Source organism: Mobula birostris, chromosome 1, assembly GCF_030028105.1.
Source record: "Mobula birostris isolate sMobBir1 chromosome 1, sMobBir1.hap1, whole genome shotgun sequence".
Classification (NCBI taxonomy): Eukaryota; Metazoa; Chordata; class Chondrichthyes; order Myliobatiformes; family Myliobatidae; genus Mobula; species Mobula birostris.
In genome coordinates this window covers 209,370,421-209,394,952 of record NC_092370.1, presented here as the reverse complement: position 1 = coordinate 209,394,952, position 24,532 = coordinate 209,370,421, and the positions used below count along the sequence as shown (strand labels likewise).

General features: G+C 40.3%; 1 protein-coding gene across 1 annotated transcript in view; it reads right to left on the bottom strand.

Annotated features, from left to right (window-relative positions):
• Nucleotides 1–12,861, bottom strand: part of LOC140204092 (ena/VASP-like protein) — a 246,196-nt gene extending 233,335 nt beyond the window's left edge. The window contains exon 1 of the mRNA XM_072270448.1: nucleotides 12,715–12,861. Within this exon, the coding sequence (XP_072126549.1) occupies nucleotides 12,715–12,719 (5 nt within the window). The 5' untranslated portion in view covers nucleotides 12,720–12,861. The remainder of the gene's footprint in view (nucleotides 1–12,714) is intronic.
• Nucleotides 12,862–24,532: the final 11,671 nt, after the last annotated feature.

The following is a 24,532-nucleotide window of genomic DNA, read 5'->3' as shown; positions in this document are numbered from 1 at the left end:
AGTTTGGCCAGGTGGATTCAGAATTGACTTGCCTGCAGAAGGCAGAGGGTCGTGGTGGAGGGGGTACATTCAGGTTGGAGGATTGTGACTAGTGGTGTCCCACAAGGATCTGTTCTGGGACCTCTACTTTTCGTGATTTTTATTAACGACCTGGATGCGGGGGTAGAAGAGTGGGTTGGCAAGTTTGCAGACGACACAAAGGTTGGTGATGTTGTAGATAGTGTAGAGGATTGTCAAAGGTTGCAGAGAGACATTGACAGGATGCAGAAGTGGGCTGAGAAGTGGCAGATGGAGTTCAACCCAGAGAAGTGTGAGGTGGTACCCTTTGGAAGGACAAACTCCAAGACAAAGTACAAAGTAAATGGCAGGATACTTGGTAGTGTGGAGGAGCAGAGGGATCTTGGGGTAAATGTCCACAGATCCCTGAAAGTTGCCTCATGGATGGATAGGGTAGTTAAGAAAGCTTATGGGGTGTTAGCTTTCATAAGTCGAGGGATAAAGTTTAAGAGTCACGATGTAATGATGCAGCTCTATAAAACTCTGGTTAGGCCAAACTTGGAGTACTATGTCCAGTTCTGGTCGCCTCACTATAGGAAGGATGTGGAAGCATTGGAAAGGGTACAGAGGAGATTTACCAGGATGCTGCCTGGTTTAGAGAGTATGCATTATGATCAGAGATTAAGGGAGCTAGGACTTTACTCTTTGGAGGGAAGGAGGATGAGAGGAGACATGATAGCGGTGTACAAGATAATAAGAGGAATAGATAGAGCGGATAGCCAGCGCCTCTTCCCCAGGGCACCACTGCTCAATACAAGAGGACATGGCTTTAAGGTAAGGGGTAGGAAGTTCAAGGGGGATATTAGGGGAAGGTTTTTTACTCAGAGAGTGGTTGGTGCATGGAATGTACTGCCTGAGTCAGTGGTGGAAGCAGATATACTAGTGAAGTTTAAGAGACTACTAGACAGGTATATGGAGGAACTTAAGGTGGGGGCTTATATGGGAGGCAGGGTTTGAGGGTCGGCACAACATTGTGGGCTGAAGGGCCCGTACTGTGCTGTACTATTCTATCTTCTATGTTCTATTAAGTGCTGAAGAAATGAGATCACTCCCTCACCAGTTCCAGCTACGACCAAATTCCTCACCTTGGTTCTAATAATGTAAGAACATCAGAAATAGAAGCAGAAGGATGCGATTTATCTGCTTGTGTATGCTCATTACTCAATAAGACAACAATTGAGCTTTAACCTCAGCACCACTTTCCCATATTAACCCTATAAAAATCCTTGCTTCCCTTGATATCTGAATACCTATTGATCTCTGTCCCGGATATATTCAGCACCTGAGTAAAGAATTCCAAAGATTCCGTATCTTCACAGTGAAGATATTTCTTTTCAGTTCAGCATTGAATGGGCAGACACTTACTTTGAGACTGTGACTCTGGCCCTTGACCCCACAGGCAGTTGAAACATCAACTCCATCTCTGCCCTATCAAATGCTATGTAAATTCTGTATCCATCATTGATACCTACTCACATTCTTCAGGACTCGAGACAAAGTAGGGCTAATCTGCTTAATCTTTCATTATATAACAATTCTAAAAGCCTTGAAATCAATGTGGTGAATATTTGCTGCACTTTCAATATCAAAGGTATATTCTTCCTTGGGTAGAAGATCAGACCCGCATGTAATATTCAGGATATGGTCTCATTAGAGTTCTATAAAATTGTAGCAAGCATCCCTACTCATACTCAAAATCCTCTTACATACCATCCATCTTCTTGATTGCTTGCTGAAGCTACATACTAATGTTCAGTGAGGTTTTACAAGGATCAGGTCTGTATAAGAAAACCAGGTATGACATGCAGAGGGCTATTTCAAGAGCCAAGAAACAATTCCCAGAGTGGTTGGAGGCAATATCGAATGCACGTTAACTTTGGCAGGGTTTGCAGGCCATTACTTCCAACCAAGCAAAACCCAACATCTTGAATGGCAGAGATGCTTCAGTACCAGACGCGCTCAATGCCTTTTATGCTTCCTTTGAAAGGGAAAATAAAACCACAGCTATGAGGATCCTTGCAGCATCCGGTGACCTTGTGATTTCTGTCTCGGAGGACAATGTCAAGTTGCCTTTCAAGAGGGTAAGCCCTCACAAGGCAGCAGAACCTGGTGGAGTACCTGGCAAGGCTCTGGAAACTGGTGTCAACCAACTGGCAGGGGTATTCAAAGACATCTTCAATCTCTCATTGCTACTGTCAGTAGTTCTCAGCAACAATTATACCAGTGCCCAGGAAGAGCAGCGTAGCACTCATATCTACAGTGATGAAATGCTTTGAGAGGTTGGTCATGGCTAGAACCAACACCTGTCTTGGGAAGGAACTGGACCCACTGCAATTTGTCTATCGCCACAATAGGTCTACAGCAGACGCGATCTCAATGGCTCACCACACGGCCTTGGGTCACCTGGACAATATAAATACCTATTTCAGAATGCTGTTTACTGACTATAGCTCAGCACCTATCACCATCATTCCTACAGTCCTGATCAGAAAGCTACAAAACCTAGGCCTCTATACCTCCCTCTGCAACTGGATGCTCGACCTCCTAACTGTAAAACCATAATCTGTGTGGATTAGAAATAACATTTCTATCTTGCTGACAGTCAACACTGGCACACCACGGGGATGTGCTCTTAGCCCACTGCTTGACACACTCTCTACACCCATGACAGTGTAGCTAGGCAAAGCTCAAATGTCATCTATAAATTATGACAATACAACCATTGTTGACAGGATCTCAGATGGTGAAGAGAGGGCGTACAGGAGTGAGACATACCAGTTAGTTGAGTGGTGCTGCAGCAACAACCATGCACTCAACGTCAGTAAGACCAAAGAGCTGATTGTGGACTTCAGGAAGGGTAAGATGAGGGAATGCAAACCAATTCTTATAGAGGGTTCAGAAGTAGAGAGAGTGAGCAATCTCAAGGATCTGGGTGTCAATATCTCTGAGGACCTAAGCTGGACACAACATATTGATGCAGATACAAAGAAAGCAAGACAACAGCTATATTTCATCAGGAGTTTGAGGAGATTTGGTTTGTCAACTAAACACTCAAAAACTTCTACAAATGTACCACAGAGGGAATTCTGACTGGCTGCATCAGCATCAGGTATGGAGCCGGGGGGCGAGGGGCTACTGCACAAGATCCAAGTAAGTTGTAGAAACTTGTAAAATTAGTCAGCACCATCTTGGGTACTAGCCTCCATAGTAACCAAGACATCTTCAAGGACGATGCCTTAAGAAGGTGGCATTCATCATTAAGGATCCCCACCACCCAGGACATGCTCTCTTCTCATTGATACCGTTAGGAAGGAGGTACAGAAGCCTGAAGACATACTGTAACTCAGGTCTTTTTCTCTACACTGTATTCATTTATCATGTATTTTATTGTGCTGCTGACATAAAATTAACAAATTTTACGACATATGCCGGTGATATTAAACCTGATTCTGATACTAAGATGTGCCTTTGAATACCACCAACCTTCAATTTCACTACATAAAAATTTCACCAGTTCTATTTTCTTAATAGTAAACGGCCACACATACTTCTACATTAGATCCATTCGCTACTTCCTTACCTATGCTCTTTGCCAGTCAATCTCCCCCTGGCTTCTGGACCCTCCTCATAATAGATACTATGGTCAGCGGTGGTGTGGGTTATCAGAAAATACTGATATTTACATGATTTCCTCATCCAAAATATTGATACAAATTGTGAACAGTTCAGGCCCTTGGACTAGTGCCGATATCACCCCATTGCTCACAGCATCCATGTGTTCTCTTTATCTCCATTTTCCACATTGGCATGTTATCTCAAATCTGCAATGGTGAACGTTGTTACACTATATACACTTCGTTCAAGCAGGGTAATAGTTGTAATGCTAGGAATTACAGACCAGTGATTCTTATGTCAGTCATGGGTAAACTAATAGAAAGGATTCTTAGGACAGGACCTATGAGTATTTGGAGAAGTATATTCTTATTTGGTATAGACAACATGAGTTTGTGAGAGGCAGGTTGCATTCTCATGAGCCTGAGTGACTTTTTCAAGGAGACTTCTTCATACAGAGAGTGGTGGGAGTATGGAATGAGCTGCCAGACCAGGTGGTAAATGCGGGTTCTTTTTTAACATTTAAGAATAAATTGGACAGATACATGGATGGCAGGTGTATGGAGGGATATGGTCCGTGTGCAGGTCAGTGGGACTAGGCAGAAAATGGTTTGGCACAGCCAAGAAGGGCCAAAAGGCCTGTTTCTGTGCTGTAGTTTCTATGGTTTCTATGGAGGTGACAAAAGAAATTGCTGAAGATAAGAGCTGTGGATATGGTGCATATAGATTTTAGTAAAGTGTTTGACAAGGTTTCCCATGGAAGGCTTATCCAAAAAGTCATGAGGTGTGGAATCTATGGCAACTTGGCTGCATGGATTCAGAACTGGCTAGTCTGCCCAAGGCAGAGGGGTTTATTTGAAGGAGCATATTGAAAAGGTTCAAAGGTTCATTTTATTGTCCAAGTACTCATGTACAGTGCAACTCTGATATTCGTCTTCTCTAGACATCCATAGCAAAAAGACATCAACCCCCTCCCAGCACAAAAAGGAAAAAGAAACAAAACTCTCAAACCCCAAATTCTTCCTCCACCCTCTCCTTCACACAAAAGCTAATAGATTGCCTACACAAAAACGGCAGCTGAAACATCGAACCCCAAATCCCCAATCCCCTCCGTCACAAAAAAAGCAGTGACAATAACATCAAACCCCCAACTCCCTCTCTCATATACAAAAACTAACAGGTTGCCCGCACAGAAAAACACCAACAAGAACATTGGACCCCAAATCCCCAACCCCTCTGCCTGGAGGTCAGTGACCAGTGGTACTTTGTAGGGATCTGCACTGGGACCCTTTCTTTTTGTGATATTTATAAATAACCTGGATGAGGAAGTGGAAGGGTGGGTTAGTAGGTTTGCAAGTTACATGAAGATTGATGGTGCTGTGGAGAGTATAGAAGTTCATCATAGGTTACAATGGGACATTGACAGGATGCAGAGCTGAGCTGAGAAGTGGCAGATGCAGTATAATCCGGAAAAGTATGAAGTGATTCACTGTGGAAGGTTGAATTTCAAGGCAAAATACATGGTTAATGGCAGAATTCTTAGCAGTGTGGAGGAACAGACGAATCTTGGGGTCCAAGTCCATAGATCCGACAAAGCTATCATGCAAGTTGATAGGGTGGGTAAGAAGACAGACTGTATAGTGTGATGTCCTTCAATAATCGGGGGAATGAGCTCAAGTGCCATGAGGTAATATTACAGCTCTATAAAACTCTGGTTAGACCACAATTTGAATATTGTGCTCAGTTCTGGTCACTTCATTATAGGAAAGAGGCAGAAGCATTAGAGAGGGTACAGAGGTGATTTACCAAGATGCTACCTGGATTTGAGAATATCTTTTATGAGGAAAGGTTGAGCCAGTTAGGGCTTTTCTCTTTGGATCAAAGCAGGATGAGAGGCGATTTTGAACAAGGTATATAAGATTATAAGAGGCATTGATAGATTGGACACATAGCATCTTTTTGCAAGAGAAGCAATGGGTAATACCACAGAACATCCTTTTAAGGTGAGTGGACCAATGTTTAGAGGAGATGCTAGAGGTAGTTTCTTTTTTTTTTACCCACAGAGAGTAGCAAGTGCCAGGAATGTGCTACCAGTGGTGGTATAAGAGGTTGATACATTAGGAACATTGAAGAGACTCTTAGATAAGCACATGGATGAAACAAAATGGAGGGTTATGGGCTGTGTTCAGAAGGAAGGTTTAAATTGATCAAGGAGTAGGTTAAAAGGCCAGCACGTCATTGTGGGCCAAAGGGCCTGTACTGCACTGTACTGTTCTATGTTCAATATTCTATACCATGCAATACAATTTTGTTTGATAAACATGTGGTGGCACCTTAGTGAAAGTCTTCGAAATGAATGAAATTGGCACATCAACAAATTTATCAAACACAATTTCATAATTCCATGTTAACTGCCTTAGCCTATTACACCAGACAACAATTTTTTTTTAAAGTGTTGCTTCCTCAGAATTACTTTTTGTTTATGATAGACCACTTGAAGCTGAACACAAATATAATTTCAGAGTATTTGTATCATGTAGGAACTTGGAGAAACAAGAAATTAACTTTCATTGAATATAACGCATTAAATTGCATAACAGTGCTGACACTTTGCAATAGTTCAACTAAGCTAAAATGTTTTGTTGATGATTTTCATTTGTACTCAGCTTCTGAGGCTTCTCGCTTAGGTGTCCAACAATAATCAGTCTGCATTGATGGATTCCAGTTGCCCTGATACGGTTTCTCCATGACCACAACGTGTTGGTGAAACCTTTCACCGTGCTTGTTACTGACAGTGCCAAGATTTGCAGGGAAGAAGTTGAAATGGGAATGCAGAAAATGCATCTTTAGTGACCTGTTGCACATTATAGGTTTGAATGCCTGAAGCATGTTGTCAGCCAGCCGCTCACAGTTTGATGCTTGGTAGTTGCCAAGAAATTTTTCAACAACATCCCTGAATGCCTACCATGTGATTTTTTCCAGTCCCACGAGAGATTGTTCAAATTGCCTGTCTGTGATGACCTGTTTGATTTGTAGACTGACAAAAACTGCCTTCCTTAATCTTGACATCAGTTATTCTGACTTGAATTATGAATTGGAATAACAAATATAGGTGATTTTTTAAAAATGGTGCATGATAGAAGAACTTCATGGTGATTTTCATGATCAGCAGCCAAGACTCCACAAGATACATACAAAAGTATTCAAGGAGTAAAATCTTTGTTGTCCAGTGTCATCATTTTCCAAGTGCTCCATTACCACTTAATAGATTGCCACATTTTCCCTATTACTGATCTCAGGCTATAGCTATATATTTTCTTCTGTTCCTCCTTTGTTAAAAAGTGGAGTTACATTTGTTACTTGCGGGAGCTATTCAAGAATTCATAAAATTTTGGAAGATAACATCCAGTGCATTCACCATGTTCCATTGTAGTCATTGTATTATATTGAGCTATGTTGTAATGATATAAATACAGCACCCGACTGTAAGTTATCAAATAGCTTAGAGCAACAATAAAATGACAAGTAAAGTGTACGCTAGGTTTTTCTTTGGTTAAAGAAAATAATGCATTGCTGAGGTGAACATAGGCATTTCCATTTAAAGCCATGTTCTACAAACTTTTACAGCCTTTTGATATTCTGACGTTGTTCCTTTTATGGTGTTGAATCAGATAAACATATCGCTACTTTGCCATTTGTCAAAGCCTGCTCCATTTTTGGAATGCTTTGTTCATCAGTTCATGGTTGGTTTACAGAGTTTGATTGTTCTATGGTTGAAAAGGCAAGGTGCTTCATATGAATACAGTTTGTTTGAGTGCATGTGTCCAAAAGGTCTTTTTATTTTGCTGTCATTTTGAGAATGTTCCTCTCCTTTACATACATGGACTATTTGCATATCTAACAAGGTGAAAAACCTCTGGTTGGACCTACTGGATTCTGAAAGCCTATCTTAATAACACACATTAATTTTAATTTTGCATTATACATAACTTCAACTATCTAAGTTCTATATAGTCCAGTGATAAATTTTAAGTCCTTTTAGGTTAAGACCTTATTCCTTGGAAAGTAGAGGATTGAGGGGAGATTTGATAAAGGTATATAAAATTATGAGGGGTATAGATAGGGCAAATGCAGGCAGGCTTTTTCCACTGAGCATGGGTGAGATTAGAACTAGAGGTCATGGGTTAAGGGTGAAAGGTGAAAAGTTTAAGGGGAACATTAGGGAAAACTTCTTCACTCAAGAGTGTGGAACAAGCCGCCAGTGCAAATGGTGGGCTGGATGCAATTTCGATTTCAATGCTTAAGGCAAGTTTGGATAGGTACATGGATGGTTGGGATATGGAGGGCGATGGTCAGGATATGGAGGGTGATGGTGCCCATGCAGGTCGATGGGAATAGGCTGTTTAAATGGTTAGGCATGGACTAAATGTGCCAAAAGGCCTGTGTCTGTGGTGTACTTTCCCATGACTATGAGTCTAACTACGTGGATCATAAATACAGCTAAAAGATACTTTAAAATAAATAACAATATTCTGTCAAAGACAAAAAAATCGCAACTGGATGAGTTTGCAATACCTAAATGCCAAGGTGTTGACACAATGACTCAAGTATCAACATGTGTAAAACTTTCACAGTAATCAATTTTGTATGAAAAAAATTACTACTAAGTTACACAAGTTCAAGAACATCAATTCATAATCCAGACATCAGCTCCAATTCACCAGCTTATTAATTGGATCTTACATTTAAAACCACTGCATCCATGTAAAAATATCCTTTAAAGAAGAATTAAATTCTATTTATTTTTAGTGCCTTGGTGTGGGTGTATATAACATGTCATTGTATTGAAAGTACTGTCTTTTGGTGGCATAATGAAGTGCTTCATGCTGCCACATAATTACAAGCAAGATATGCTAAAATGTGCATCTAGCATTTTGCTGCATCAGAATCTTGTCAGCACATGAGAGTAGAAATTATCCCAAGGTACACATAAAATTTCAGCGCCCACTTCCATTCACTGAGAATCACAATGTGATTTCAAACAAGCACCAATATGCTCTGAACACCGTACCATTCTGCAAAGTAGGCATATTTTTTACTTTAAATGTGAAAATATTGCCTGCTTTGAGGCTCTGTATTTTACTTCATCACAGTCATACTGAATAAATCCTCATCAAATTAATGAAATCACATGAACTGAGATCACATGAACTCTTTAGCAATTTAATACGATGGAATAAATCACCAAGGAATGTATACAATGAGGAAATTGTGTTAAAATATTTTTCTTTAAACACTGAAACAAAATTTTCTTACTGGTATAACATGGTAGATTTAACATCAATTCAGAGGCTGATGCATACCCTGCTCTCTCAGCAATACGGAACTCCCATAGTATATGTCAAAGAAGAACTGTGGAATTATCTGTAGCATAATTCTACATTTCTTGTTTAAAATTATACCAGTAGGGAATTTTGTCATTAGGATTTTCCTGCTTATTGGGTATTTGTTATATGTAAATTGGTGGTCACATTCACAATATTAACAATTCCAGCAGTTCAAAAATACTTCACTGATGAAAAGTGTGTTGGGACAGGATGAAGTTCTGAAAGTACTACAGCTTTCACACATTTCACTCTTTCTTTTAGGACATTAAAACTTAATTTGGTCCGTTTAATCCAAATAAATGATAATCTGCACAATTCCAAAACTCACTGGATCAAAATGATCAAATCCAGCAAAAATGCTACAGTGAGGGAGTTTTGCAATGCTAACCAACATGTTTGATCATTCTAAAGCTTAACCTCTAATGTATTTACTTTTGCAAGTTACAAATAACTTCTGAAGCATTTATAAAAGTCAATCTAATAATTTTCATATTATTGTTCCAACCTTAGGTACTTTGTAGTCTGGCTTTTAACTATGAAACAATCTCTCATCATCATACCTAAAAATGTGTTCTCAACTACAATTTTGCAACATAATCCAACTTTAGACTTGAGACTTCTGTGTTAACAGACAATACATAGATTTTGGGCCTGAATCTTAACCATTGGTTCTGGTTAAGTCCACAGAGGCAATGAAATATATAAATAACTTGCTAAAATCATATTTTGCTTTCTTAATACATGAAATATTACTGGCAATAAAAGATAAAATCGATACAATTCTGTAAACTATTAAACAGTGTAGGTGATACTTGTTCTTCTATTGCCCTGTGTTTAAAACATATTAAATTAACAGTTACAGTAAGTTCACTCTATAAAGACTAGCTCTTTCAGATTACTGAAACTTGACCTGGAAATGCCATTTTGGAGATTTAGCATATGCAATTTATCATTGGGGATTTATTGCTTTCAATTTCTGTTTTTTTAAACTAACAATGGAAAGTGAATACTGAGAAGCAGGTACCAAGAATAAAAGAGTCTTTTAAATTTTTCAAGGAAGCAGTGAAAAGACAGTTGTTCAGTTTGGGACAGCAACTACATGTGCCTCTTTCTAATTAATGCACGGGTGTATTTTTAAGCCATTCAAAACTATCACAAGACATTCATTGAGCATTTGTCCTTTAAAGAGTTTAGGTAATGCCCCAATGTTGGCATGGCAGGAGATGGATTCATAATTCCCCCATGGTAAATTCCATGAAACTTCAACACTTGCATGCACTTCCTAATTAGGAGTTACAGAGCAGCACTGGCATAGGCCTGCAAACAAAATATCAGTTTGCCATCTTAGGGCATGGCAGAGAAAGTTAACTAAATTATACAAGTTAAAAGTGGTAATGCAAAATTGCATGGTTGTATGAGTACAAATATATGAGTTTTTCATGTATTTGAACAAATAAAAGCAAGCATTTAAAATAAAGTAATACACAAAGAACAAATTATGATTCAAAACAAGCTTAATTTGAAATTACATTCTGTGTATTCCCAACGTATCAGATAGTGGGTGAACACATTGACTCCATACCTACTTGAATCATGCAGAACAGGAAGGTATTGCATTCAGTCTCCCGCTTGTGTTAAGTTAGCTGAATTCAGCTAGGGCAACAGTGAATACAAAAATAAAACAAAATCATCAGCTAAGATTTCTCCTACTAACAACTACCCACTATCCAGTGATGCTCACTGGAATAGGTCCATGTGCACTATGTCAGGTGAGGACACTTTTAGCTATAGCAGTGATGTCATCACTATTAAACAGTCTGCTGATATGTGAAGTCTAGCCTGCTGTAAGGATAGCAATTGGATGCAATACAAGAACCAGCCATAATCTCTGAAACTAAACCCAATATACCATATTTGAGCCAAGAAACAGTGAGGCTAAACGCTCTCTTCCTCTCCACTTGTACTACATATGGCTTGACTATTACACTTCACATTCTGTCTTTACCCTGCCCACTAGTTTCTTCACTTCCAAATTCCAGTATCTCCACTGCTGTTAATTTCCCTCTACTACATTTGAATTACATTACCCAATTTGCTCTACATCTATTTATCCAGTTTTATTGTAACTTTTACCATTCACCATATTAGCCCAGCTGTTTCTCTCCAAATCTCCATGAATTCTCTTTTGCCTCTGATCCCCAGAAATTTAGATATTCTGAAAAAAGAGTCTTCCTATCACCTCTGAAGTACCTGAAAACCTCTCCTTAGCCATAGACTTTTGGAGACTAAGAATAAGGTTTAAATTCCATGATTATCAGCTCAAAACCTGTGTCAGATATGACCACCTGACCAATGGTCATCATAGAAAATTGACTTTATTATGGGTTAATGTTTTTTTAAAAAAGTCTTGCATTATTATAAAAATGTTTTTATATCATTGCTAAATGTCAGCAAATGGGTATTTTATGCCTTTGACATTACCCAGAGTAAGAATGAGAGTATATTTGAAATGTAAATTGCCTTTCATAATTTTGATGCCGTAAGTGCAACACATCCATGTGTACTGTTCAAAACTACTTATAACATAGCGCTTTAGTTTCCTAGTCTTTTTTCTACTAAAACAAATTTCTAAATAATCTGACAAGGGAAATTCCTATAAAGTGTTTTTCTATAAGGTACACAAGTTTTCCAGCAACACAGTTAACAAGTTCAACTATTTCCTACCTTTCCACAGTTAAACTAATCCTTGATATTAACAAGTTTAATTAAACAGACTCTCCAGAAAGGAAAAAGAACTTTTTTTTTACTTTGTACATAAAGAGCATTTTTTAGTTTTCTCATTTTCTGAATATTCTTAATACAGGGCCGTTTACTAGCAGATGGTTCTTATGCCAGATTGGCTTTGCCAGTCTGCAACGGAAGATCCGTAGATCAATCCACTAACAATAGGAACCTTGCTTCACTTGTTCGCTATGAACCAATTTCAATACAGTATTCCAACTCATTTCTTTAAAATATTAACTAAGACAGCAATGCCCTCAACTGTGTGCTACATCGGTGTTACTGCCTGGCTTCTCCTTTGCAAAACCAACATTCTGTAGTGTCATTCCTTCCCGTAGCCAACCCATTGGTTAACCGCTTGCTGCAAACCGCATCCAGTTTACAACTTGATTAAAGTGAACAATTAAATAAACAATCCCTACAAGGGCATCCATTTGTTTCCCATGTCATTTCCAGTCACGTTAAATGTAAAGATATGTTACTAGGTCACTGGCCGCATTACTCGTAAAGGCTGTGTGTAGTTTGGAGAGAGCACGCTGCTGCAATAGCAATGAACGCTAACTCGGATGATCTGAAAACATCTGTAGAGTGTGTGGATGCCGAGCTGAGACAGCTGCATCTGCAGCACTGATCAACCGGGGCTACAAACGGCAGCGGCTACTGTGCAAAGCGGCAGCCGCCAGCCAACAAGCAAACACTCGAGCGGAGGGGAGCACACAGACCATCACACACACACTGGACACCCACCATTTGAAAAGCCTCCTCTCAGCGGGAGCCCTCTTCGAACACTCACTGCCGTTCGTTATTTTTGTATTGGCATTGCAATAGGGATCATCCATACGGGATTTTGTGTGTGTGTGATGCCATTAAATCTTACCTCATTTCCAGAAGAGTATTCTGTGTCTCTGTGCAGGGTGTGTGCGTGTGGTATGTGAATGTGTCCACCCAAGCAGCGGTAGGGGCCGGTTGCCACGGTGTTGCCAGCGGCTCGGTGTCTCCTCAGTGTTTACACAGCCCAGCTGTCAGCTCCCGCCGCGCGCCTCCCCGCGCGCACCCTCGCCCGCCCCGCCGACAGTTCCCGCAGCGCGCACCCGCTCGCTCCTTTCCAAGGAATTGCACTGCTGGCTGCAATCACTACCAAAACAATTTAATTTCACTTGCTGGCCCTATCTCTCTCTTGAATGCATTGCGCTTTTTGTGTCCTTTGTTTTAATTACTCGGCTGCCCTCTTCCCTGCTTCCTCTTCCTAGGCTTTTCCTGACATCATTTGCTTGGCCAAATCTGACGTCGCCCGGGCTCTGGCAGCGGCTCACGTTCCGCGGGCTGCTGTGTTGCCATATTAAATTCGCCCTCCTCCAATCTGAGAGTGAGCACTCCACACTTCCGTCTGCAGGACTGGAACCCAGAGGTAGGGACGGCCCTAACTGAGAGACACAGGCAGGGGCTTCTGCTGCAAAGGAGGAGGAGGAGTGGGACGCATGCACAACATCATCACGGACAGCAGTTCTGGTTAATGCTGAGAAACAGTGCGGGAGCAGGGAGTGGTGATATTACCTGCTGCAGGAAGAAATTGCAGCTCTCATTTTATAGCACCAGAGGAGGAAATGCAAGGGTTTAGGATTTTGTCATTAGCCAGCGAAAACCAAATACCTGCAACAAGCAAACACGGGTTGCCACCAACAAATGAGAAAGAACGTGCGACGGAGGGAAGGGACCAAAATAGCAACAGATTTTGTTGAAATCACACACACGCACGAAAAGGGAAAAAAAAAACTGGCTAGAATTGACATATATTGTAGGTGTGAATTCCTCCAATTCTCGACCCTGGCCAATAATTTGGTCTTGGTGTCTAATTTTTTTGCTGATTTTTCTGATAAATTTTCAGATCCTATCATCATTGCTAATCTAATTAGAATAATAATTTGAAATTCACAAACTTCCCCAATTTTTTTTGAAATCTAAAGCTTAAAGTAATTTTACTATCAAAGTATCTATATGTCACGGTATACAACACTGAGGTTAATTTTCTTGCGGGCATACTGAAATAAATCCATAATAATAACCATCATAGAATCAATGGAAGATTGCACTGACTTAGATTTTCAGTCAGTGTGCAAAAGACAAACTGTTCAAATACAAAAAGAAACAAATAATAATATTAGTAAATAAATATTGAGAACATGAGATGAAGAGTCCTTGAAAGTGAGTCCATAGGTTGAGGGAACATTTCAGTAATGGTGCAGGTGAAGTTGAGTGAAGTTATACCCTCTGGTTCAAGACCCTGATGGCTGAGGGGTAATAACTGTTCCTGAACCTGATGGTATGAGTCCTGAATCTCCTGTACCTTTTTCCTGATGGCAGCATTGAGAAGAGTGCTTGTCCTGGGTGATGGGGGTCCCCAATGATGTATGCTGCTTTTCTGTGACAATGCTCCATACCCGTACAGATGAGCTCAGTGGTGGGGAGGGCTTTACATGTGATGGACTGGATTGTATTCACCAATTTTTGTGTACAATTTTCTGTTCAAGGGGCACTGGTGTTTCCATACCAGGCTATGAATGCAGCCAATCACTATACTCTGCACTGCACAGTTCTAGAAGTTCGTCAAGGTTTTAGATGTCCTGCCAAGCCTGCTGCTGTGCTTTCTTCGCAATTGCGCTTACATGTTGGGCTCAGGACAGATTCTCTGAAATAATAACAGTAAGGAATTTAAAGTTGCTGACTCTCTCCACCTCTGATCCCCCAATGAGGACTGGCTCATAGAATTCTGGTTTCTTCCTCCTAAAGACAAAAATCATCCCCTTGGCCTTGATGATATTGAGTAAGAGGTTGTTGTTATGGCACCCATCAGCTAGATTTTCAATCTCTGTCCTATATGCTGATTTGTCACCATCTTTGATTCAGTCTATGACGGTGGTGTCGTCAACAAACTTGAATGTGGCATTGATGCTGTGCTTAGCCACACAGTCATAAATGTAAAGTGAGTAGAGCGGGGGCTAAGCACTCAGCCCTGTGGTGCAGCTGTGCTAATGGAGGAGATATTGTTACTAATCTGAACTGACTAGGGTCTGCAAGTGACAAAACTGAGGATCCAATGTCACAAGGAGAATTTTGATGCCAAGCTCTTGAAGCCTATTGATTAGTTTTGAAGGGATGATGGTATTGAATGCTGAACAGTAGTCAATAAAGGCATCCTGATAGAGGCATCTTTGCTGTCCAGATGTTCCAGGGCTGAATGAAGAGCCACTGAGATGGGATCTGCTGTAGACCTGTTAGGCAAATTGGATTGGATCCAAGTCACTTCTCAGGCAGGAGTTGATGTGTTTCATTACCAACCTCTCAAAATATTTCATCTCTGTAGATGTAAGTGCTACTGGATGATAGCCATTGAAGCAGGTTACCATGTTCTTCTGAGGCACTGGTGTAATTGAAGTCTGCTTGAAGCAGGTGAGTACCTCAGACTGCCGAAGTGATGCCTTTCATGGGTTCACCCCCCTGAAGGCTGCTCACATGTCAGCCTCAGAGACTGAAATCACAGGATCACTGGGGACTATGGGAGTGCGTGAAGGTCTCTCCATGTTTTGACAGTCAAAGTGAGCACAAGAGGCATTGAGCTCATCTGGAAGCAAAGCCCCACTGTTGCCTACGTTGCTCGATTTAACTTTTTAAGCGGTGATAGTATTGAAGCCCTGCCACAACTGTTGAGCATTCTTAATTGATTCAAGTTTAGTGTGGAATTGCCACTTAGCCCGTGAGATGATTTTCTGGAGGTCGTACATGGACCTCTTGTAAGTTTCATCTAAATCTCATCATTTTAGATTCTTTGCAGTTTTGGTTCAACATACCTGTCTCCGCTGCAAGCCACAATATTCCCTGATATTTGCTTCAAAGCATCTGTCCTTTAGGGCCACAGTTAGTGTTTTAAACTAAATAGTAAGGGGATATGGTTCAACACCTTGGAAAAGTATGAATAAAGTCAAAGGGAAGGAGAATGCAGGAGAGGTTACCGAGTCTTCAGAATAAAGAATCAGACAAAAAGTTTAAAAAGGGATAAGAATTTAACCTCAGGCAACATGGAAACAGAATTGACAGGGGTGGTGAATATAGGACTGTAAGTGTATGAATTGTATGGAATGTATTTAAATGAACACTGTATACATAACAAAATACATAGATGCTACACGTCTATCACCACCAGGACTACTACCGCAGCACTAAAGCCAGGCCCAACAGGCTATGGGACAGCTTCTTTCTACAAGCCATTAGACTTTTAAATTCACATGTTTGTACATTGCAACAGAGTCATAACGCAAAGATTTTTACTCCCTCATGTCGTGGAATGGATGTAAGATTTAAATAAATTCTAAATTCTAAATTCTGAAGCTTCTTTCCTGTAGCTAACCAGCTTCTCAATGAAACTCACTCAGGTGTAATACCCTAACTGTCCCTGCACCACGTCCGTTAGATGGTCTTCCTGCTGTCCTTTTGCTATTGCTAATTATTGAGTATGTATATATTTTCACATTTATTTAAGTTGATTATTCATGTTTGCACATGCGACTATTATGTTAATTGCTGATTGCTCATGGCTGGTTACACTATTGTCTTGTACAGTGTTGGTTGCTATGGTATTGTCCTGTGTTTTATGCTTGGCACCGAACTACAATCAATTCTGGTATGTTTCACCTACTGACAATAAAGTGAATCTGATTCTAATTCTGATTCTGATAAAGTAGATAATCTTGTAGTGCAGTTAGAAATTGGCAGGTATGACCGTCTATAAATTTGCTGATGATACAACCATTGTTAGTAGAATTTCAGATGGAGATGAGAGGGTGTACAGGAGCGAGATATACCAGCTAGTTGAGTGGTGTCACAACAACAACCTTGCACACAATGTCAGTAAGATGAAAGAGCTGACTGTGGATTTCAGGAAGGGTAAGATGAGGGAACACAAACCAATGCTCATAGAGGGATCAGAAGTGGAGAGAGTGAACAGTTTCAGTTCCAGGGTGTCAAGATCACTGAGGATCTAACCTAGGCCCAACGTATCAATGCAACGATAAAGAGGGCAAGACAGTGGTTATATTTCATTAGAAGTTTGAAGACATTTGGTTTGTCACCTAAAACACTTGAAGGTTTATATAGATGTAGCATAGAGAGCATTCTGACAGGCTGCATCACTATCTGGTATTGGGGGGGGCGGGGTGTGGTAGAGGAAGCTACAGCACCGGACCAAAAGCAGCTACAGAAAGCTGTAAAATTAGTCAGCTTCATCTTGGGTGCTAGCCTCCATAGTTCCCAAGACATCTTCAAGGAGCAGTGCCTCGGAAAGGTGACATCCATTATTAAGGAACTCCATCACCTCTGCTCATTGTTACCATCAGGAAAGAGGGACAGAAGCCTGAAGGCACACACTCAGCGTTTCAGGAACAGCTTCTTCCCCTCCGCCACATGATTCCTAAATGGACATTGAACCCATGAACACTACCTCACTTTTTAAATATATATATTATTTCCACTTTAGCAGTATTTTAATCGATTCAATGTACATATATATACTTACTGAAATTGATTTATTGATTGATTTATCTGCTTGTTTATTTATTTATTTATTTTTTCATTCTATATTATCATGTATTGCATTGTACTGCTGCTGCTAAGTTAACAAATTTCAGGACACATGCTGTTGATAATAAACCTTATTCTGATTTTCTGATTCTGATTCTGACATTATGGACATCACCCATTGTGGCTGAAAAATGATCACAGCTGGGACTTAACGCCCAAAGATACACATCACATAGAAAAGTCATGCAAGTGAGCAGAGTGGGTAGAGAGGCTTTGTTCATAAAAAAAAAGAAATCAAACTTTTAGAAAGAAGTAGCAAAGGATCAGAAGGTGTAGAATTCTTGGGCATAGAGTTGAGAAACTGCAAGTGTAAAAAGACCTGATGGCAATTATATACAGTAACCAGGATGTGGAGTGCAAATTACAATGGGAGATAGAAAAGGCATGTGAAAGGACAATGTTATAATTGTCATGGGGGATCTCAATATGCAGGTAGGTAACTCCAAAGCATAAAACTAATTGAAAGAAAAACACAGAGCTTGGAATAACTCATGTATGTTTGGCTTTTATTTTCAGTGAGGCAATCACTTATGACATGGTGGCATAATGACGTATGCCATTCACATACTTTTACATACAAGCCATAACGAACTATGTAAACAACAAAAATGTTTACTCAAATAATATATATGTACAATATTACTCAAATATTACTGAAATATTAAATACATAACACATCCTTGCTTAGCTATAAACTCCAACTCAATATAGCATGCATCTCGTTTTTATATATATATATACAACCTTTGTATGTATACTACAGCTACTATATAGACATTCACAACATAGTAAATGATAAATTGTCCCATCCAGGCCTAAAGATTTAGTTGCTATGGAGGATTTCTTACTTTTGTAGGGTAACGTCTTTCCCGAGAAAAGGGGTCACTCTGCTTGGCAGATGAGACTTGTGACTATGAAACGATTTCAGTTTCTAGGGCCTCCTTCATGGTGGTGGTAGAAGTTGACTTTCGGGCTGCAGGAAGTGATTCTGACAGTTTTCGACACCCTCCTCCTCGAACAATTGAATCTACCAGGGATGGAGGGGTACTGCTCATTGCATCTCCTGGACATGTCGGAATCCCAAACAGTGCATGGCAAGCTGCCCAAACTGTTGATTTATTCCAGGCCACCAGACAAAGCTTCAAGCCAATGCTTTCATTTTGATCATACCTAGATGACTGGCATTTATCTCCTCCAACACTTTAGCTCTCAGCTTGGATGGTACAATAACTCTCATAAGGCAATCTCCATCAAGTGCAAGTTCATACCGGTGCTGCTGCACATTACAGCCATTATGGTTTACCATGTAGACCTGAGACAGTGTGAGGACTTTTCTGGTTTCCCATTCAACCACCTATAGTGTAATAGGAAGATATTCCATTTACGTTAAGGAGAATACATCAAGAGGAGTGGCACTTTTTGTAAAATTTTCAGTCATTTCCTTTTCCAAGAGTAAACGGCACAATCCATTAGCATTTCTATGATTAGTTGTCCTCTTGAATTCAATCTTGAAATTGTGTTCTCTAAGAAACAGCCCATCTCTGCAATCGTGCTGCTGCTGTTAGTGGAACATGCTTCTATGGATTGAACATGGACACTATTATTTGATGATCAGTAATGAAGGCAAACTCCCTCCCATACAAGTACTGATTGAAACATTTTATACCACAAAGAAGACTTAAGGCCTCCCTGTCAATCTGCACATAATTTTTCTCTGCTGTAGTAACGGAATGTGATGTAAAGGCTATGGGCCGTTCACTTCCATCACTCATAACATGTGGCATGACTGCACCTATACCATAAGATGAGGTGCTACAGGAAAGCTTCACTAGATGATGTGGATCACAACGTGCGAATACAGTGTCTGCCGTCGCCACTTCCTTTACCTTTCCGAAAGCCGCCTCACACTGCTTTGTCCATTGCTATTTCTTTCCGCTCTGTAGTAATGAGTTCAAGGGGTGGTAAACAGTAGCCGGGTTTGGCGGAAAGCTGTTAAATTAATCGACAAATCTTATAAAGGACTCCAAATATGACACATCCTTTGGCCCTGGGGCCTTCACAACTCCTTGAATTTCCGCAGCACACTTGTGTAATCCTTATGCATCAAAGGTGTGACCACAGTAAGTGATGCTTGATTTAAAGAATTCAGGCTTATGAAGCGTGCTCTGAGCCCAAAACCTTCTAATCTTTTTAACACTGCCTTGAGATTTGGGAGATGTTCGTTGTCATTCTTGTTGGTAACAATGATGCCATTCAGGTAACACAGAGTGCCTGGGCAACAAAATCCCTTAATTTGTAATGAACAGTGTGCACAAGCATCTTGTGCTGTGCAATATTTTGCCCAATGACAACAACATTTGAATTTTATTTAAGAGGTCTTAATTTTAACAGCTAGCAAAACATTGTCAATAAGAACTTTGATCTCCGCTGGGGTTGATCGTTTTCACTCTAGTTCATCTGCACTCTCACAAAACATGTGTAGCAAGCCTTTAGCGGATAATGAAGGATTTTCTTGCCAGAGCTTTTGCATACTGTCCATATATGATTTTCTTGCTAAATGATGCTTTAAAAAGTCAAGTTTCCAAATATCTCTCCAATTCTTTCCACTTTCAAATTCTCCAGCAACTTTTTCATCGTGACAATACACGCAGGTAACACCAGTTTCTGTATCGTACATAAATATTTCTTGTAGCTGCACATTCCTAACCTCATGAGCTTTTGGTGTAGCAGTTTCTACTGTTTCATGAAACCATTTCGCTTTAAATGTACTAGCAGTTCTTATGCGCTTCACACCCTTTGCTTCTTTCGAATTTGACATAGTGAATCAACAACTTTGTTAATAAAAACTGTATTAATAAGCCCAGTTCCAAAACCTGCAGACAAATCATTGCAAACTCCATGCTGTCAACACCATACGCATCAGACACCAGAAAAGGAAAAGTGATTGTGGTATGATTGTGAAATATACTTGGCATGCCAATGAGGTAAAGGGTGACAACCTCTTGTCCACAGTTTTAATTCCTTTGTGCACTAGTAGCAAAAGATGTGTGTGCACACACACGTGCACACCTTAGAGGAAACATTGCTGGACAGGAATGTCATTCCCACAAAGAGTTATCTTTTCTCCAGTATAAGTTCTCAGTTGGATATCTGTAGGCTTCAGGTCAGTATCTTTGAAATGCTTTCACACTCATTTTATGATGCGTGTTTTAAAGAATTCAACATGCTCTGTCTGCATTAACAGTCAACATTGCATCGTGCTCTGAGCATAACCTTCTAATCTTTTTAACACTATCTTGAGATTTTGGAGGTGATCCTTGTCATTCTTACTGGCAACAATGATGTCATCCAGGTAGCCTTACAGCACCTGGTCCATAGCTTTCAAACACAATGCAGGTGCAGATGCTACTCCAAAAAAGAAGCCTATAATAGTGATTAATCCTTTGTGAGTGATTATGCTGAGAAACATTATGGACTCTTCTTCCATCTCCACCTGTAGGTAGGTCTCAGCTAAGTCCACTTTGCTAAAGTGTTTCCCTCCAGAACAATTTGCAAAGATATTCTCTATCATGGGCAGAGGGTATTGAAGGTATCAAATGGGTCCTGACAGACCCATTCTTCTTGGCTACTGGGCCTACTGTTGTTGCCCGCAGGCTCTGCTCAACCATGGAAAGAATTCCATGCGATCTAGCTGGCTGGCTACTTTGAACAGCAGCATACTGGAGACCAGGAGCCTAAGAAGATGTAGCTCACGCAGCTTCACTGATTGAGTAGAGAAGGCAGTGACTTTTCCTGGGAGGGAGGTTTTCTAATGCTTTTGGGGAGGGTTTAAACTGGACTTGCAAGGGGGAGTGGGAACCAAAGTGATAGAGGTGAATAAGATAAAGAGAGGCATTGGTCATGTGGATAGCCAGAGACTTTTTCTGAGGGCTGAAATGGCTAATGTGAGGGGGCATAGTTTTAAGGTGCTTGGAAGTAGTTACAGGGGGATGTCAGAGGTAAGTTTTTAACAGAGAGTTGTGGGTGCGTGGAATGCACTGCCAGCGACGGTGGTAGAGGTGGATACAATAGGGTCTTTTAGGAGACTCTCAGATAGGTACATGGAGTTTAGAAAAATAGAAGGCTATGCCATGGGGAAATTCTAGGCAATTTCTAGAGTAGGTTACATGATTGGCACAACATTGTGGGCTGAAGGGCCTGTAATGTGCTTAGATTTCTATGGTCTATGTTCTGTGTTCCATGACTCATGACAGTTTGAAGCTTTGAGCAGTGTTCAGGTTTGATCAGTAAGAATAAACTATAGTAAGGCAGGGCAAGCAGAGCAGCCATAGTTGGAATGGTTAGAGTTAGAGTGGAGATTTTTTAAGGTTTGGCCTTCAAGGCTTCAATGAAGAGAGGCTTTAGTGAGAGAAGGCAAAAAGAGCACATGTAGAGTCTTCCCCCCACCCCCCACAGTCTATTGTACTTCCTTCTTTAAATTTGCTCAGAAGGGAAGGGGAGATAGGAGGCAAGCTGTGGTGATAGGGGTTCATTGGTCAGGGGAACAGAAAGGAGGTTCTGTGGACAAGAACAAGATTCCTAGATGGTATGTTGGCTTCCGGGTGCCAGGGTCTGGGACCTCTCAGATTGATTGCTCAGCATTCTTAAGTGGCAGGGTGAGCAGCCAGAGGTCGTGGTCCATATAGGTATCAACGACATAGGGAGGAAGTATGACGAGGTTCTGCAAAGTGAGTTCAGGGAGTTAGGTGTTAAGTTAAGGGGCAGGACCTCCAGGATTGTGATCTCAGGATCGCTACCAGTGCCATGGGCTAGTGAGGCCAGAAATAGGAAGATTATACAGTTTAACATGTTGTTAAGGTGTTGGTGTAGGAGGGAGGGCATAAGATTTTTTGGATCATTGAGATCTCTTCCAAGGAAGATGGAAACTGTTTGCAGCTGAACTGGAAGAGGACTAACGTCCTAGTGGGAAGGTTTTCTAGCACTGCGTGGCGGGTTTTAAACTAGAGCTGCAGGAACTTCAGAACCAGAGTGCCCACAACAGTTAGTGGAGAGGTTGTGGAGACGGATGTTGGTAAGACCGCTGACAAAGTCAGGAATCAGACGGTTGAGAATGGCGTGACTAGTGTCCTGAGCTGTGTATATTTCTTTTTTTTTTGTAATTTATTTTTTATTGAAGTTCATCATCAAGCAAAACTTTCCATAAGATGTATTTCAGATATTGTACATGTATATCATATAGTCATATTTGTCACAAATCTCCACATAATATTTATCTGAGGTATTAACTTATAGAAAGGAAAGGAAGAACAATCAAAAGGAGAAAACTATGTACAAAGTAGGGAGTGATCTTTTTTTTTACAGTATGTTCATTGATTTGCGAGAATAATATCAGGCCTATGAGGTGTTATGTAGTTAAACCATTTTTCCCACTATGAATAAAATTGTTCCAACTTATGATTAACAGATGCTGTTATCTTCTCCATTTTGTAAATGTCCATTGTAATTTCCATCCATACACTTAAAGTTGGGCTCTCCTGTGATAACCATTCCTGGTAAGGGTCTTTTTACCAGCCACCAGCAGTATATTCATTAAATATTTATCTCTTTTCAACCATTCTTGAGGTATATTCCCAAAATATATGGTGTTACTTTCTAAGGGTATTTCACATTTAAAGATGTCTTGTAGGGCATTATGTATCTGACTCTAATAGTCTTGGATAATGGGGCATTTCCAGAAAATATGATAATGGTTTGCATTTTGATTTCCACAATTTCTCTAGCAAACAGGGGGGTTACTATCATAATGGGATTTCTGAGAGGGTGTAATAAAATATCTTATCAGGTTTTTCCACCCGAACTCCTTCCATTTCTGTGAACTAGTACACTTCAATTGATACCTCCATATTATTGTCCAGTCTTCCTCAGATATTAATATCCCTCCTTCCTTCTCCCATTTTGTTTTAATGTATGAAGTCGAATGTGTTTTCAGATTTGACAAACCCTTATACACGCTTGAAATGATTCTACTACCGTTGCCTGAATTATATGCTTTTCTAAATAGCTCTATCAGACATGTACTTGCCTTGGTTACATTTTTAGCCGTCCTATTAACATACCATTGCATCTGTAAGTACCGGTAAAAGTCTTGTTTTTCAAATAAGTGTTTCTCTTTCATTTCAAAACTGAACAGTGTTCCTTCTTTCATTATATTGCAAATAGCTGTTATTCCTTTAGCTGTCCAGTCCTTAAATCTAGCATCCAGTTTATTCGGCGTAAAATCCGAGTCATATGCACACCATTTAAGAATTGCAATGTCTCTCTCTAGTTTATATTCTTTTATAACAGTTTTCCATATTTTAAGATTCCATTTCACCCACTGGTTATCAATAGTATTTATGTAACTTTGTAGGTTGTTAACAGCCAAAATTGCCTGTATGGAGATGGAAAGTATCCTCTCCTTAATGTTTTTCCATTGAGCGTCATATGATGGGTTACACCAGCATATCACAGCTCTCAACTGTGCTGCAAAATAATAATCTCTCAGAGAAGGTAGACCCCATCTCCCCTTGTCCTTGGCTAATTGCAAAGTTTTGAGATGAACCCTAGGCCTTTTACCTTGAAATACATATCTTGACAGTATCTTGTTCAATTCATTGAACTGATTTTGGTTAATCTCTATTGGTAGGGTCCGGAAGAGATATAGTAGTCTGGGCAGTATATTCATTTTAATAGATTCAATCCTTGAACTGAGACCAAGAAAAGGAATTTGGTTCCATCTTGTTATATCTTCCTTAATGAGCCGTGTATATTTCACTGCAAGAAGTATCATAGGAAAGGTTGATGAGCTCAGGGTATGGATAAACACCAGGAATTATGATATTGTAGCCATCAGTGAGACTTGGTTGCAGGAGGGACAGGTCTGGCAGCTTGATATTCCAGAGTTTTGCTGTTTTAAATGCAACAGAGCAGAAGAAGGTAAGGGAGGAGGAGTGGCGTCACTAGTTAGGGAAAAGATCACAGCAGTCAGTGTTCAGTCAGGACAGGCTGGAGAACTCATCTAGTGA